The sequence below is a fragment of the Eschrichtius robustus genome, chromosome 13 (genome assembly GCF_028021215.1).
Source record: "Eschrichtius robustus isolate mEscRob2 chromosome 13, mEscRob2.pri, whole genome shotgun sequence".
In the NCBI taxonomy this organism is placed as follows: domain Eukaryota; kingdom Metazoa; phylum Chordata; class Mammalia; order Artiodactyla; family Eschrichtiidae; genus Eschrichtius; species Eschrichtius robustus.
This window is the reverse complement of record NC_090836.1, coordinates 89,546,382-89,562,836: the sequence shown is the minus strand read 5'-3', so window position 1 is coordinate 89,562,836 and position 16,455 is coordinate 89,546,382. Positions and strand designations below refer to the sequence as shown.

General features: G+C 34.9%; 1 protein-coding gene across 4 annotated transcripts in view; it reads right to left on the bottom strand.

The window, feature by feature from the left end:
- Positions 1-16,254, bottom strand: part of WASHC4 (WASH complex subunit 4) — a 70,949-nt gene extending 54,695 nt beyond the window's left edge. For all 4 annotated transcript variants that reach the window (XM_068560713.1, XM_068560710.1, XM_068560711.1 and 1 more), the window contains exons 1-13: positions 16,131-16,254; positions 12,806-12,945; positions 11,825-11,878; positions 11,663-11,728; positions 10,863-10,908; positions 10,333-10,400; positions 7,009-7,091; positions 5,328-5,370; positions 4,771-4,874; positions 4,053-4,173; positions 2,494-2,617; positions 2,262-2,389; positions 1,266-1,426 (exon numbers count right to left, since the gene is read on the bottom strand). In XM_068560713.1, the coding sequence (XP_068416814.1) occupies positions 1,266-1,426; positions 2,262-2,389; positions 2,494-2,617; positions 4,053-4,173; positions 4,771-4,874; positions 5,328-5,370; positions 7,009-7,091; positions 10,333-10,400; positions 10,863-10,908; positions 11,663-11,728; positions 11,825-11,878; positions 12,806-12,945; positions 16,131-16,191 (1,199 nt within the window). In that variant the 5' untranslated portion in view covers positions 16,192-16,254. The remainder of the gene's footprint in view (positions 1-1,265; positions 1,427-2,261; positions 2,390-2,493; positions 2,618-4,052; positions 4,174-4,770; positions 4,875-5,327; positions 5,371-7,008; positions 7,092-10,332; positions 10,401-10,862; positions 10,909-11,662; positions 11,729-11,824; positions 11,879-12,805; positions 12,946-16,130) is intronic.
- Between the last annotated feature and the right edge of the window lie 201 nt (positions 16,255-16,455).

The following is a 16,455-nucleotide window of genomic DNA, read 5'->3' as shown; positions in this document are numbered from 1 at the left end:
AGATATTGTAACTACTAGTTTCCATAACTTGGGTATAGTTATTAATGTAATGTAAGTATGAACTGACAGTTTTAGCAACTGCATCATACTGTTAAAGAATATTAAGTCTCTGGTAACTAAAACATACACATCTTTTTTTAAATTACTGCTACGAAGCCTGGTCCTGTCCCTCCATCCTACTGAGTTCACCTCTTTAATCTAAATCCAATCTTATGTCTTTATCCCTCCTCAACTCTGTTTCAGAATGTACTGGAGAGCCCTGAAATCTCTGCCATGAGTAGTCCTGCCTGAATTGACTTGTCACTCTCCACTGACTTTAATTATAGGACTTGGGAGTACTAAGAGATGCTTTAGGGGATCTCGTATATTCCAGATATACTCCTCTTTGCCCCACTGTACAGGAGTGACCCAATTTCCCCTCAACAGTCAAGATTAACAGAAAGTAGGTAAATATCCCTATTATCCTTTAACCACGTTACAGTTAAAAACTGTCCAGTACAGGGTCACTGGCAGAGTCCTGTGTCGCTTCACTTAAAATCTTCATCCCAGTCAACGTGAAATTTTAGCAGTATACTCAAGTGACAATGTACAGTAAATTTAATTGTTAAGGCTATGTGATGAGAACATGGGGGCTCATTATATTATTTTCTCTATTTTGTGTATATTTGAAATTTTACATAGTAAGATAAGCTAAAAGATGTAAGTATCAGAAGAAACTAAGAGTTAAAAGTGTTGTTTTAGGAAGCAGGACGAAGGCACAGGGGGGAATGGGGCAGAGGACAATCATTTTTTTCCTTTGAACCTTTAGTACTTTTTAACTTCTTAAATATGTGCATACATTACTTTCATTAAAAAAAAGAAAAAAAAGGAGTGCATTAAAGTCAACTCCTGCAAAAATCAACATTGAGTCATGTACACACAATGTTCTAAATGTCATCAACTGGCATCTACTGCAGAGACTTCACATTACACACAAAAATATTTAATGCACCTGACAAAAAGTATATGAATGTATGCACACATATCTGTATTTCCATAAAGTATAATTTGCCTACATCTTAAATTGAGTTTAAGCCTAAAACATTTAAAACAAAAAAACACTCCTAGAAAATAAATCTCCTAGAGATTGCCCAACATTTTCTCTGGTAATCAGTAACTATGTCTGATCTTGTAATTCAAATGCTTCCTGCATATTTACAATCAGTGTAAGATCTGAAAATATAAACTATCTAAATAGTTACATTATGGGTACTTATAAAACCTACTTGGTAAGTGACTGAGCTTTCTGCTGTAGGAAAGTATCTCTGTATATTTTAATGGCTTGAAGACTTTTTCTATCCAGAAGTTTGGCAGCTGCTGGTATTTTCTGGATCAAAAAATTGTCAGGAAACCAAATAATATTAGCAGTCAGAGTGATGGCTGGTACCTGAAATAGGAAATGAAAGAGGAGGGAAATCATTCAATGCAGGTTAAACAACAAACTGTTTAATAATCCCACAACATGCAAGGGAAGACAACCTATTTCAAGAAAAATAATGATAAAAAGATACTCATTAATATGAGACAAGTTATGTTAATGTGGCACAGAGTAAAGGCATTCCTATACCTGTTGTGGAGCATGACACTAATTTTATTCTGCCTAAATATTAAACAACACACACACATACACTTACACACACAGATTTTCAGATGAATAAAAATATGCAAAAATTAAACAGAAACTTGAGTCTTCATGACCTTTACTTTCACTCTATTTTAGTGAAAAAATACAAAATAAATATTCAAGATGGCTGGGTTCTCATGGTCACATATCACTTGATTCTATACACCATCTAAATTTTCAATTTTGAAAACAGGTGCCACATCATGGAAACAGCAAAGACAAAGAAAAAAATTGTTTTAAATTTTTTCCTACTTCAATAATGAGAATGGGTGGCAAGAAGAGAAAGCGAAGGAAAAGAAAGAAAAAAGTAGTAATAGCAAGTTAATGTATAGGAAAAAATGTGGAAAAGCATCCACTAATATGTATTTCTACAATGTGGAATTATGGGGTATTTTCATTTACTATGTTACTTATTTCTGGAATGCTTAGATTTTTTTAAATGAATATTATGATATTATTTTTGTAATGATTATTACAAAATATTACAAAAATTATTATTTTTGTAAGCAGGAATAAAATACATTTTAAAATACCCAATTTTATCCAAAATCTTTTCCATCTATTCAAATTGAAAAAAATAGAAGTTGCAAGTTCTTACCTTCTTACAAATGTCCAATAAAGACTTATAAAACTTTTTATCAACAGTTCGAAAAATCTGAAAGTGCAATACAAACAGTCCACAAATTCCTACATACTTGTCTCTCTGGTCAATTTCAGAAGGTTCTCCTTATAAAACAATAACATGAGAGAAAAACAGAATATACTTAAAATTCTGCTTTAAAGGAAATGAAAACTTTTAAATGAAAACCAAAAAATGCATGTTACATTACCAAGTTTGGCTTCTACATTTGCAAAAATTGAGCGAATACTATGTGCAAATTCTTCAGCAAAAGTGCTATTTTTTGACACAGATACTCCTCCATTGAGAGAATCAAACTGCTGTTCTATACAGGCCTAGACAGGAAACATTTAGAGAAATTTACAGTCTCATAAGCTATTATGACTTAATATGCTATTAAACAGATTTAAATATAGAGTGATAAACTCCTACATTCATCATTTTGATTTTACTAACACTGAGGCCCAGGTTTTTACCTTAACCTAATATCTAAATCCTTCTAAATGGGAAATGTATATGTACTTATACATTTGAGTACCCCTTATGTGAAAGTAATAAAACTGAACCAAAATCTATAATTCTACATGAAGAGATACAAACAAGTGATGCTTGGTGATGTATAGAAGGTGTATCTGATGAAGCATGGGAAAGCATGCTTTATTATTTTAATTTGCACTTTTAAGAGGAGACTTTATTTTTTCTGTTTACAATTACTTTCCTAACACTTTATTACATTATGTGGAGAAATGGCTCCTGGAAAAAGAATCAACAAAAAAATTCTTCTGAAATTAACAGATTAACAGTTAAATTGGTATAAACAAGAGTTGTGATCATTCTGTAAAAATTGTGATCATCTAAAATATAAATTAAAGGTAACCTTGAAGCAGATTTCAAATGGAACATACAGTTGACCCTTGAACAAGTGGGGGTTAATCCCCGTATAATTTAGAGCGGGCCCTCTGCATCCACAGTTCCTCCACACACTTGCATTCAGCCAATAGTGGACTGTGTAATACTGTAGTGTTTACTATTGAAAAATATACATATGTAAGTGGACCTGTGCAATTCAAACCCATATTGTTCAAGGGTACTGTAATGCAATTTCTGGTGGATACTACCCAAAGCTGTGCCATCCAACAGAACTTTCTGTGATGATGAAAATGTTTTATATCTGTGCTGTCAGATATGATTGTTAGCCACAGCTGGGTTTTCCCCCAGCTTTACTGAGATATCACTGGCATATAACATATATAAGTTTAAGGTGCACAGTGTGATAATGAGATTACATGTGGCTATTAAGAATTTGCCATGTTGCTAGTGTAGCAGAGGAAATGAATTTTTTTTAATTAATTTACATTTAAACAGCCACATGTGGTTAGAAGCTACCTGGATTGTGCAGATGCAAATTATATTCCCTGAGTAGGAAATTAAAACAGACTTATAAAAGGCTCTCTTACTAACCTAAATCTAGAGGTTAACAACAAACAAAATGCTTGACACAACTACTCAGATACTAACCCTTGAATAGTTTTATCCTTTTACATAATTTAAAAAACCCTTATCACAAATACAACCAGTATACTATTAATTTCATTTGCTACTAGATACTGATATAACTATATTTTAGTACATTAACCATGTTGTAAGCCTAAGCACTTTTAAAGAAAAATATAGTCACAACAATATGCTATAAAAGTGACCCACTACAATTCTGAGATGGGTCTACTAATATATAAGCCCATTTATTATAGCCTGATACAGCGCTCATACCTGAAATATCATTCCATCAAGTAACTGCCCTTCTAGCTTCAGCAAGAACTTTTCAAATGGCTTTAGTTTTTCTTCCTGAATTCCAAATTTTGAAGGGTTGTGATGGACAGATTTCAGTAACCTTGTAGAAAAGTAGGAGAAACACCTTTGATTTGCCTAATAAATTCTTGTATTAAAAATATTCCCAGAAATCAAAGTTTTATATTTGTATCACTTGTTTGGCTCTACACATTTGAAAATTTGAACAAAAACAATCCTAACGTATTTAATTTTCTAATCATACCTTTTTATATCATCTTAAATTCAGATCTGGTGCTCTCTAGATAACAGACATTTAGTGAATGCTTATAAACTGAATAAAACAAAATGCCTTGACTTTAAAAAGTTCTGGAGTATAAAACAAAATAAAACCAAGCTGAGAATAAACAACTATCATTCATATAGAACAAGGAAAAAATGAATCCGAGTCCTAAGGTAGTCAAATTAACAACTACACTTTAAGAATTAGGATGCTTTATACAAGTATATCATACTCGCAAAAACCCTACCTGAAATTAAAAGAATGGTTACTGTCTTCAAAGAAAATCTGACATGAGATCCTTCTAAATACAGATTTCAGGTCTCCTAATGGATCTGTACTATTTACATTTATTTATTTTTTACTAATACATTACCTATACAAAGTAAGAGAGTATTTTAAACATTGGAATTGGCTCACCTTTTGTACATAGTCCAGTGGTCTTTCAATGTGATATGATTATCAATAATTTCATCCAGGGTAAGCAGAACTGCTAACAGCTCTCCCAAGTGCTCATACATAGTCTGTCAAAAAACCTTAAATGATTATCATTTAATCACTAGTCAGAAGTTAAGCTTCATGTGGATTTTTTAAGTTAAACACACTTGGGCTAATTACTAAATTAAAGCAGTGGGTAAATTAAACTACAGATGAAACTGTTAATCCTCAGATGGAACCATCAGCCTTACACTGGGAAACCCTTCACCCAATATTTCATCCTTAATCGTGATACTGTAGATTCTCTGAAGAGACCACTTGGAGAGTCTGCATTGGGCCAATACTAGGAAGAGTTACACTGATAGTGGGTCAGTAATGCCTCATCAACTTCACAGATGAAAGAGAACAAATGCAAAAAAAAAAAAAAAAGAGCTCCTTTAAGAGCCTTGCAATAATTGTTGTACTCCCCAATCATACAAACGCCAAAGTAAAATATACTAAAAATTACAGTTTTACAGGTCAAGTTAAATTACTTTTACCTGAAAATGAACTCCAGTTGTCTCTATAATTTTGGGTGCAATCCTGTAATAAAATAACACCCAAGTTAAAAAAAAAAAAAAAAAAAAAATCTCCTTTTTTGTCACAGTTCACGTTTAAGGAAAACACATAAAGCAGAAGCTCTTGGAATTTTAATATGTATTTATTTTTATTTAGGCTTTAGTCACTAAAATTTAAACGACCCAAAGAATTATTATCATATTCCACTTTCCCAAGCAGATAACTTGTACATACAGAGTCTGGGCTCTCCTTGCCTACACCCAACTCCTCAGTGGGTAGGTATATGTCAATATGCAGCCCATGAATAACCTTAGCCATTCAAGCCTAAAGGATCTAACTTGGGATGGCGCTAAAGAAATAACAAAACTGGTATTTATTTCTTTCTAAACTATGAGAATTTCTCAATTTTCAACTAGAATCTTTGTTATCCCACCCGAACTGGCATTTGGGAACTAGACCTCTGTTCAGTTGCATTTATTGCTAGCATTCTCATTCCTACTGAAAAAACAATGCATACAAATGGGATTATACCAGAGTCAAAAGCCCCAGGATAATTCAATTTTACTTCCTAGAGAGTCAATCTACTCAACAGTAAATAAATTAATACTTGTATATCAAAGCATATATAAATATCCCACAAGATAGAATATTTAAAAAATTAAGCACAAAATTCAGACAAATTTCATCTTTCAAGGGCAGCAGTGTGGTAGTGGGGAGTCTCTTTGAATTCCACACCAAGTACAGCAGGGGTTGGGGAGAGCTGTGCTCTCATTCCCTTCTGCCATGAGGAGACCGTCAGTGAGAGCACAGAACATAAAATAAATAACTGACTGACTGGAAAAACATGCGAATGAGAAACAGTTAACACAGTCTTTCACTTTATAAAGAGAGTTCAGATGCAGCATGGTATAGTAAGAACAACTATGAATGGACTGGTGACCAAAAGAGCAGTACCTAACTTGCTATGGAATCTTGGCAAATAATTCCTTTGGGCTTCAGTTATCTCTCTTCTCATAATTGAGAATCCCTAGTCATATACCTAAACAAAGTTCTGTAACATTATAATTAAGTAGTAAATGGGAAAAATTTTAAGTATACAGTTTTAATCAAATGCAAGATATTACTTTGTGGTGGTTAAAAATACTAAGGGCTCTATGAAAATTTGGTCTTTTTCTTGATTTAGGGCAGTGGTCCCCAAACTTGGAAGAGCATTAGAATTACTCACAAAAATTTTTCAATGTAGATTACCTAGCCCCACTCCCCAAGATTCCGCAGCTTAAGAAAAGTGTCACATGATTCTAATCCAAGGACCCTTCAATGTAAAGGAAAGAGGAAATATGTAGAGAGAACTTGGTACATATACTAATTCTATATTAGCCTTTTTCTATACAATCAGATTTCTTTAAGATTATTCTGTCAACATTCTCATTCAGACAGATAATGGGCTCATTCACCATGGCAGAAACTGTCTTACTAACCTATGGATTACACACATCAAGTAGTGTTTAAAACATCATGAGTATTCAAAGAACGCTGAATAAGTGAATGAAGGAATGAGTGAGTGAGTGAACAAACGAAAAACTTTCAGATATTTAGCTAGTTTAAGAAAAACATTTCCTGCATCTCTATTAAAAATGTAAAAACATTTCTAAAATCCATTACTTGTTACTGATATAGAGGGCAGCCAACTGATGGACTACATTCATCACCACTTCATAGCACCTCGTAACAAAACAAGACAGTTCCTGAAATGACAAGTTGAGTATATGTTACAAGTTGAGTAAATGTCACTATTTCTGACTGAATTTTATGGTAACAATGCTAAACAAAAACAAAACAGTTTTCTACTAAAACTCTCCAGTTAACCTGCAGCAAGACAACTTCAAGCATCCTTCAAGCAATCAGTTCTTAATTCACCTCCCAACGTTATTTCTACCTCTTTGCCCCTACAGCATTTCACGCATCCTTCTATTTTAAGTCTTGTTTTCATTACTCATATAATTCCTAACTGACAGAGACTGTCTTATTCCTTCTTTGAATGGCCACTGCCCAGTATGGTGGCTAACCCTCAACTGCTTCCTCAATAAATGTCTGCCTATTAAATGAATAAATGAGTGAACATCTGAATGAATGAAGAAGCTCAGAAGCTGCCAGTTTAGAAAGTATGACAATGAGGGGAAGAGGTCTTCAGAAGTCACTCTGAAATAACTTCAAATGTTTATTACCTTGAACCTTATCTATAAACAGGCTTGGCACACATCAAGTGAAATATTAATTATCCCAGAAATATGTTTGTCATTAAATAGTTAACTCACATCTATCCTAAAATATTTAGAACCTAATTAAACCTATGGCTGCTCTAAACTGTAAGCTCTATGAGGGCAGAAATTTCTGTTGGTTTTGTGCACTGCTGTATCCCAAGCACCAAGAACAGTTTCTAACATATGCTAGGCTCATGAAACATTTGTTGAATGTTTAAAAATGGAATCAAATGCAGCTGTTAGATCCACAATTTAAATTTTTTGAAAGTGAAAATAATACATTTCAATTTTATTTAAACAGCTCTAGTTTTACATTTCTTATTAAACTTCTAAAAGTCTAATAAAAGCAGGGAAAGAACAGAAAATGCAGGACAAATAGAAAGCACAAAACAAAAAGGCAGAAATAAGTCCAGATACATAATACACTATTTATATAAGACAAATAGAAATAAAATTAACCAATTAAAACACAGAAATTTTCAGATTATATAAAAAAGCAAAATCCAGAGCGATGCAGTTTTAAAGAAACACAACTAAAACATAATGACACTGAAAGGCTGAAAGAATAAAAAGAATTCAAAAAAAGAAAATGCTAACTAAAACAGAGCTGGGGCAATGATATCAATATCAAACAGATTTTATTAGCATTACTATAGCTAATGACCATATATGTAATTATATGTTACATACATAATTATTATCTCAGCTTAAGAAGGTCACCACACAATAAAAGATTCCATTTACTGGGAATTATGAACAATTATAAACTTGTATGCACCGAATAAAACATCCTCAAAATAAGAAATGCAAAATTTGACAAAACTAGAGAAACGGACACATTCACTTCAACCTTGTAAAGTAACATTTCTTAGACTCCTGCCCAGCAGGCTTCCTGTTAGGTTCTGCCAACAGGTGGCATTAAAAGCAGACTAGAAGGCAGGAAATGGACATCCTTCCTACTTCTTGCTGTTTTTATCAACATAATCCAGGCAGGAGCAGTTCACCCCAGCAATGGCAGCTTGCCCCAGGCTCCTGCTGCTTCCAGCACTACAGAACCAATCTTCAGTTTTAAACTCCACCAGCAGCAGCCAGGCAGCACTGCTTCCTCAGAGGTATGATACTAATTCCCTAGGGCTCCTCCTCGTATACCTCCCAGACTCTGGCAACCCGAACCTTTTCCCTTTTATACCCTAGATGTAGAGGTGATATCTGCTTCCTCTGGCTTCCCTCACTGTTTTTTCTTTCAGCCCTCCAATTCTTATGGAACCAATTCTCTATATTAAATCTCCTCTTTTTTTTTTCTTTCTTTCTTTCTTTAATTGAAGTATAGTTGATTTATAATACTGTGTTAGTTTCAGGTGTACAGCAAAGTGATTCAATCATATATATTTTTTTCAGATTCTCTTCCATTATAGGTTATTACAAAAGACTGAGTATAGTTCCCTGTGCTATACAGTAAATCCTTGTTGTTTACCTATTTTATGTATAGTATTGTGTATCTGTTAATCCCACACTCCTAATTTATCTCTCCCCACTGCCTTTCCCCTTTGGTAACCATAAGTTTGTTTTCTCTGTTTGTGAGTTTGTTTCAGTTTTGTAAACAAATTCATTTGTATTTTTTTTTAGGTTCCACATATAAGTGATATCACATAATATTTGTCTCTCTCTGTCTGACTCACTTCACTTAGTATGATAATCTCTAGGTCCAGCTCTGTTGCTGCAAATGGTATTACTTCACTCTTTTCTATGGATGAGTAATATTCCATTTTTGTATATATGTACCACATCTTCTTTATCCATTCATCTGTTGATGGACACTTAGGTTGCTTTCATATCTTGGCAATTATAAATAATGCTGTATCATTGGGGTGCATGTATCTTTCTGAATTAGAGTTTTTGTCTTTCAGAATATATGCCCAGGAGTGGCACTGCTAGATCGTATGATAGCTCTATTAAATCTCCCCTTTTGAAATACCTCATGTGATTTGTTTTCTGGACTGAACCCTGACTGACACATACCATCATAGAGGATAATTTCAACAAAATGCTCTCAGTTAGGTAAGAAGACCAAAAAAAGTAGTAAAGATATAAAAGATTTGAATATAGTAGCATGCTTGATTCAATGAAATATATCAAATCTTATATCCAACAATCAGAAGGTAAGTGGGATTATGGGTACTGTTTCCTTATCTCCAATTCTTGCTTTTGTCATATTATATAAGCATTGCTTTTATAACAGAGAAACAGAAGTTATTTCATTCTTTTGATAAACCAGAAAACCTAGAATAACTAAAACTTTGCAGTGATGAAAAGCATATCTAAACTGAAACATCTGGTTAGAAGCATCATGTGCTGCTGCTTTTAAACCTCATCACTGCTCACATAACAGCTTAATGATCTCCATTAACAACTTTTTCTAACATAAAGTATCTTTTCCTACCAGGTACAAAATTTAAATTATTTTAAAAGGCATGGTGATAAACTTTCCATAAATGAAATTATACAAAGAAACTTATTTTGATAGCTTATCTCACTAAAAATGCTACGAAAATCTTCCAGGAATTACAATCTCTTTAACTATCAATTTAATCCATCGCCAACTAAGTATCTTACCCTCACAGTACACATTCTTAGCATTTGAAGGTTTCATAACTCTTTTCTGATTATGTGTGATTTACTCAAACTTTTCAAAGAAAAGGCTCAATAAAAAGTAAAAACCATTTACCTGTAAGAATGAAATAAATCTCCCCATTTGAATTTGGCAATCACCTTCCACCATGCTGGAATCTGTAGCTTTAAAAGGCAACATGAAGAATATTTCAATTTTTTATTTTAATCAACACCAAAAGAAAAAATGTGATTTTTATTCATTAGGACATCTTCTAATCTGCATAGTATTGAAAACAGAATTTTTACACTGAAGAGAAAAATGAAACAATCATTAATCACACAATTAAAAGTAACCATCTGTTTCACAACTTAATGAATTCAAGGAGAATCATCTAGCTACAGTGCTTTGTAATTTATAAAAATATCAAAATAAACTTCATACAGAATTTGCTGCTGCTTCATCACTGAGGTTTTTTTACCTGTTTACCAAACAAAAAAATAAACCAACAAAAAATCTGAATGTTTATTTCCTCACACTAATACTTCACATGATCATGACAGTCCTAGAATTGCCAGTTAACTTTTTGTTCATTTCAATCGCAAAAGAAGCATCACAACATTACAATGTGAAATTTTAAAACTTACCTCCTTCTCCATAAAACAAGAGACCATTATAAAATTTAGTTTCAGCCTGTTTAAAAAAAATTAAAATAATTTTATAAGGTTGCTATTTTGTTTTTAAATTCCTAAGCTCTCTTAGTTATCCCTATTTAATAGTAAGCCGATGACTACATCACACACATAAATTCACTTAAATTCAAAAACTGCTTGCAATATAGGTAAATGCAATTTATCTTTAGAGTACCAAAGATATTACTGATACTCAACCTTATTTCTTGATTTCTTTAGCCTTTTCTTTGTCTTATCTGACCACTCTGTAATTTCCCACATCCTCCCACTAGTTCAGGAGAGAAAAAGCAACCACATAGTATCAAAAAGGTAGAGAAAAAAAGATGAAGTTTACCATCTTCCACCAGAGTTTTAATGGCTCATGGGTGAGGAAACATAGAACATATTAAAAATTCAAAGCTTTTAAAAAAAATCAGTTATATCCAGAAAGCCATTATATACAACAAGCAACACAGAAGGAATGCAGACCCAGACTCAAACCATTATTACCAGTAAAATGTTAGGTGAGTGACACTCCTTTAGCTTCGGTTTCCTCATCTATTCCTCACGTACCTCCTGGGTGGTTATTAGCATTAACGGGGTTAGCATGGTGTTTGGTACACAGTAAACACCCAGTGAATGGTACTCATTATTCCTACTATTATAAAGATACAGTTCATTCAACATTCACTAAATATTTATGCACACTGTACACATATAAGCACATATTTGCTTTTAAATCATGTTTTTAATGTCTTAAGAGTACAAATAATTACCTCATATTTTAATTTCTTGATTTCACAACAAAGTGCAGCATAAACAGTGATGACTTTGTTTAAGACCTAGTTTCATGAGTAAAAACACAAAAGGAAAAAAGTAAATTATAGCAGATAACTAAAGCATTTTAAAAACAGATTTTTAGGTTTAGGAATCTGTACCTTGTTTTCAGTCTTTATGAGTTCCAAAAGGGAAGACTGTTCATAAGGCAAAAGCTACAGAAACAAAAGAAAATAAAATTTTTTAATTTGAAAAAAATCATGAAAATTCTAAATACACAAACTGAGACTATCTCTCTTCTATGGAAACTTGTGTTCGACCCTGTACTCAGCACTAGCACTACGCCAGATGGGCAGTGACTGCTAATGGCTATGGGATTTCTTTTTGGGCTGGTGAAAATGTTCTAAAATTGACTCTGGTGATGGTGGCAAAATTCTATGAATACCGTAAAAACCAAAGAATTGTACGATATATGAATTACATCTCAGGAAAGCTGTTATTAAAGTAAGACTACATGTGACTTAGGACAGTGTCTAGCACATAATAAGTACTCAATAAATGTTAGCTATTAAGCGCCAACAGTTTCAAAGATAAAACAAAACAGAACTACCTCAAAATGGAACAGAGCAGGAGTGACTTATTTTATATCTTAAAAAAATCACTCCCATATTAAGATCCCCTAAATAGCATAAGGGAGCTTTTGGGAAATCATGGAAATATTCAGTATCTTGATTGGGATTATGAGATACATGGGAATAGATGTTTGGTTAAATTCACTGAACAGTATTTTAAATCTATGCATCTCACTGTATGTAAAATAACCTCAATTAAAAAAACAAGTAAAGCTTGAATATGCTATTCCAATCCTCTTCATTTTCTGATAATGAAAAACAAGTTAGCTCAAAGAGTTCGTGTCATTCTTTGACACTAAAGACTTTGAGTTTGTGTCATTCTTTAAAAAGGAAAACAAAAACACATGCATGGCTTAGAGAAAAGGAAATTAACCATTTTTCTCCAAGTTTATTTTAGTTCTTTTAGATTCCAAACAATAAAAATACATATCCCAATTTTGAAAACTGTTTTCAAGATACAGTATGTCCTGAAAAAGTATACATAAATTAAAAAATAAAACAAAATCAAACCTTTAATGCTATAGGATCAAGATTGAAATCCCAAACATCTCCAATTGAATCATCCAGTGCGTCCTCAATTCTTCTCAATTGAGAGGTATACTCCTCAAGAAATTTCCCATAATTCTTAAGCTGGACTTCAGCATGAATTTCTAAATTTAAATTTTAAAAGTTTGTAAGAAGTATAAGTAATGAATTACAAGACATTTACTTCAAATAATATCAAAAGTCACAGCAAAGTAGATACTAAGCATTGTTAATGTATCACTTCAGAATGTCTGGACTTCTTGAAAATAAAGTTTTAAAGTTAAACAATAATTGAACTTTCAATCTTTTCCAAATAGATACGATAATTGTAAAAACAGTAGATGTTACCAATTAGAGATATCATCTTAAAACTGCAACTTTAAAATACTATGAAAAAGTTACTCCATAATCTAAAAAATGTGAATAATGCCTTAGACAACTCAATGTCCTGATTCTATGTTTTAGTCATAAACAACTTTTTTGTGCAAAAAAAAAAAAAAAAAAAAAAAAAATCATGACCTGATTTAGGCGCAAAAATCTGTGTTGTCATAGAAGCAAAATTTTAAAATGTAATGCTTAATTACACAGTAAACTACGTCTAAAAATACACCTAAATATTGTTTTTTAAATGGTTTTAGACCTGCTTCATCATATTATTCCTGTAATGCCTCAAATTTACCAAGATATTTTGTTTTAATTATTTAACTATCATAATAGAATTGGAAAAGCCACTAAAGGACAGTGAGTACAGAATACTGTGCTGATATTTACAGAATTTACACATTAATAGATGACTCTAGGAACTCACTGGAATAATCTGGACAATAAAAGTTTGCCTACTCAGCAAAGTTAATGACAGTAAATATTCCACCTTATTAAACATAAGAATTCATTACTCATTCCAAAGGCAGCAAATTCAACTCCAACTCAGTTTCTTTTATTGATGTGAATTACTTTATTCAGTCGCTGTCTTCTAAAAAAAGTAAAAATTTTCTCTCCTCAAATTAGCAATGCCAAGCAACTCTAAGATAAGGTATGTTCTAACTCATTAAGGATAAAGACCTAGCTTCACATTCTCCCCTCTTTTGCAACTAATGCTCCAAATCAGGTGGATCAATTAGTTCATTAAGGTTCCCATCTCATTATAGTATTAATCTAGGCAATTCTGGGAAACAATTAGTCTAGATATGATTCATATTCCAAAAATTAATGAAAACCAGGCACAGAGAAGAGAGGTCCTCTCTTCCCTACAGCTTAAATTTTAAAAACTGCATTAAGATTCTCGAAATCCCAAGTACACGTCTAATTTTCAGTTACATGGGAAATGACCAAAGCTGCGTTTAAACAGCAAATGAGTTCTTAAAGGCAATGCTAGAAAAACATGCCAATGAATTATTCATTTAGTCTGTTTGGAAATTCATAAAGTAGCAGGCAAGAGAAAACCTGTAATAACATTAACGTTCCTTGCTGATAAATTTTTAAATTGGTAAAAGTTAAAATAAAAAGATTTGAAATAAGAACGCCATAATGATTCAAGAGTAAAAAATGCAAAAACCTATGTACATGCTTATCTCTTCCAACAGACTTAATTCCTTGTTTTATCTTTGTATCCCTAATAATACCTACCACAGTTCCTGGCATGTGGAAAAAGTCTTTTGAGTGAACCAGATCATTCTGATTCAACCTTTTTTTCAAACCCAAAACATATTTTCATTCCAATATTTTGCAGATACAAAAGTAGGGAACCTCTGTCCATAAAACTTCATACATGACAAGGTGCAGTTCACTTTAACAGTAAATACAGTTATCTTCTCCGTAAACAAGTTGGAAGATTCAATACCACCAGGATGATTTTTTCATGCTGCATAGGAGCTTATAACTTATGGAATGTTTTATGAAAAACTGCTAACCATCCTGAATTAAGCTCATGCTTCTTTGAGAGGCTAATAAAACCTAATTACATCTAATGTGCCTGTCTTTTATAAAATTATGCAAAATTTACACGTAATTTTTTAAAATAAATTTATTTATTTTATTTATTTATTATTTTTGACTGCGTTGGGTCTTTGTTGCTGCGCGCAGGCTTTCTCTAGTTGCAGCAAGCGGGGGGGCTACTCTTAGTTGCGGTGTGTGGGCTTCTCACTGCAGTGGCTTCTCTTGCTACGGAGCACGGGCCCTAGGCGTGCGGGCTTCAATAGTTGTGGCGCGCAGGCTTCAGTAGTCGTGGCTCGCGGGCTCTAGAGCGCAGGCTCAGTAGTTGTGGCGCACGGGCTTAGTTGCTCTGCGGCATGTGGGATCTTCCCGGACCAGGGATGGAACCCGTGTCCCCTGCATTAGCAGGCAGATTCTTAACCACTGCACAACCAGGGAAGCCCTACGCCTAATTTTTAAAAATTACATTCACCTTTTGAGAAAACTACATTAAAAAAACAAATTCACAAGCAGTATGTTCCAATCTCTCTTATATCACCTATGCAGATTCATATCACCAAAGATAAGAAACAGATCACCAATTTGCATTCATCTTCGGTAAACTTTCACTGAAATAGTTTGGCCTCTCAATTTTGCTGCGTGGAACTGAATTTGCTAGGTTAAAATGAGACAATCCAATTTTACTAAGTAAAATCGGAAGCAGATTTGCTGTAATTTCTGAAACCTTTTTAGGTGCGCTGGAAACTACAGGACATCACTTTTGAAAAATACCACTTAACGTAAATAAAAGGCATGGGAGGACATAAACTGACATTCACGTGTTTATTTTTTTACCGCGAAATGAGTTCTTTTTCGCTATCTTCTAGCGAAGATAAGCATATGAATACGAAGGTAAAAACACTCAAACTTCCAAAAGTTGGTTTGGGAGGAAAACGAAGAAAGACAGGAAACCGAAACAGGAACCCGGACCTCAGCCTCACCTACAACTGCACGCTCTGAGGATCTGGCGAAAACCCCGGGCGGCCAGAGACAAGGCAGCCTCCGCTCCCCGGGCTGCGGGCCTCCCCGGGCGTGCCCCGCCCGAGCCCCCGGCTGCACGAAGTGGACGCCGCGCCCCCCGGGCCACAGCGGGCTCCCCAGGACAGTCACCGCCCCGAAGGCCGAGCCCTGGCCGGGCCTGACCCAGCGTCGCCGGGGAATCCCAACACGGAAAGTTAGGTTCGCGAGCGCGTCCCTCTCACACCCCGAGGCGCAGAAAATGTCCCGAAGTGGACCGCTGCGCGCCGACAGCGACGCAGAGCCCTCCCGCAGGAGCGCTGCCGGGGCTGAGGCGGGCCGGGGAGCGTCCACCCGCAACCCTTGCCTGCCGCTCCCTTACTCTGTGAGCCGTCGTCAACGCGGTCGAACTCCCAGTCCGGGGACAGAGTCTCCACCGCCATCACGCCGGCGCCTCCCACAGTCACAGCCCGGACCAGCCTTGGCGACGACGCGGCCTCACCCGGGCTGCTGTAACCGCACGTGACTTCCGGCTTCAGTCCCGCCCCCGCTCGCGAGGGCCGGCCGGGCTCGTTGCCCCTGCGGGTCGCGGGGGCCGCTGGGAAAGCGAGTCCTCCGTGGTGGCTCGAGGAGGTTGCCGCGGCGATGGCGGTGGTCCTCGCGGTGTCCTCCCGTTCTTATTTGGGCCTCGCCACCGTTCAGTGCAC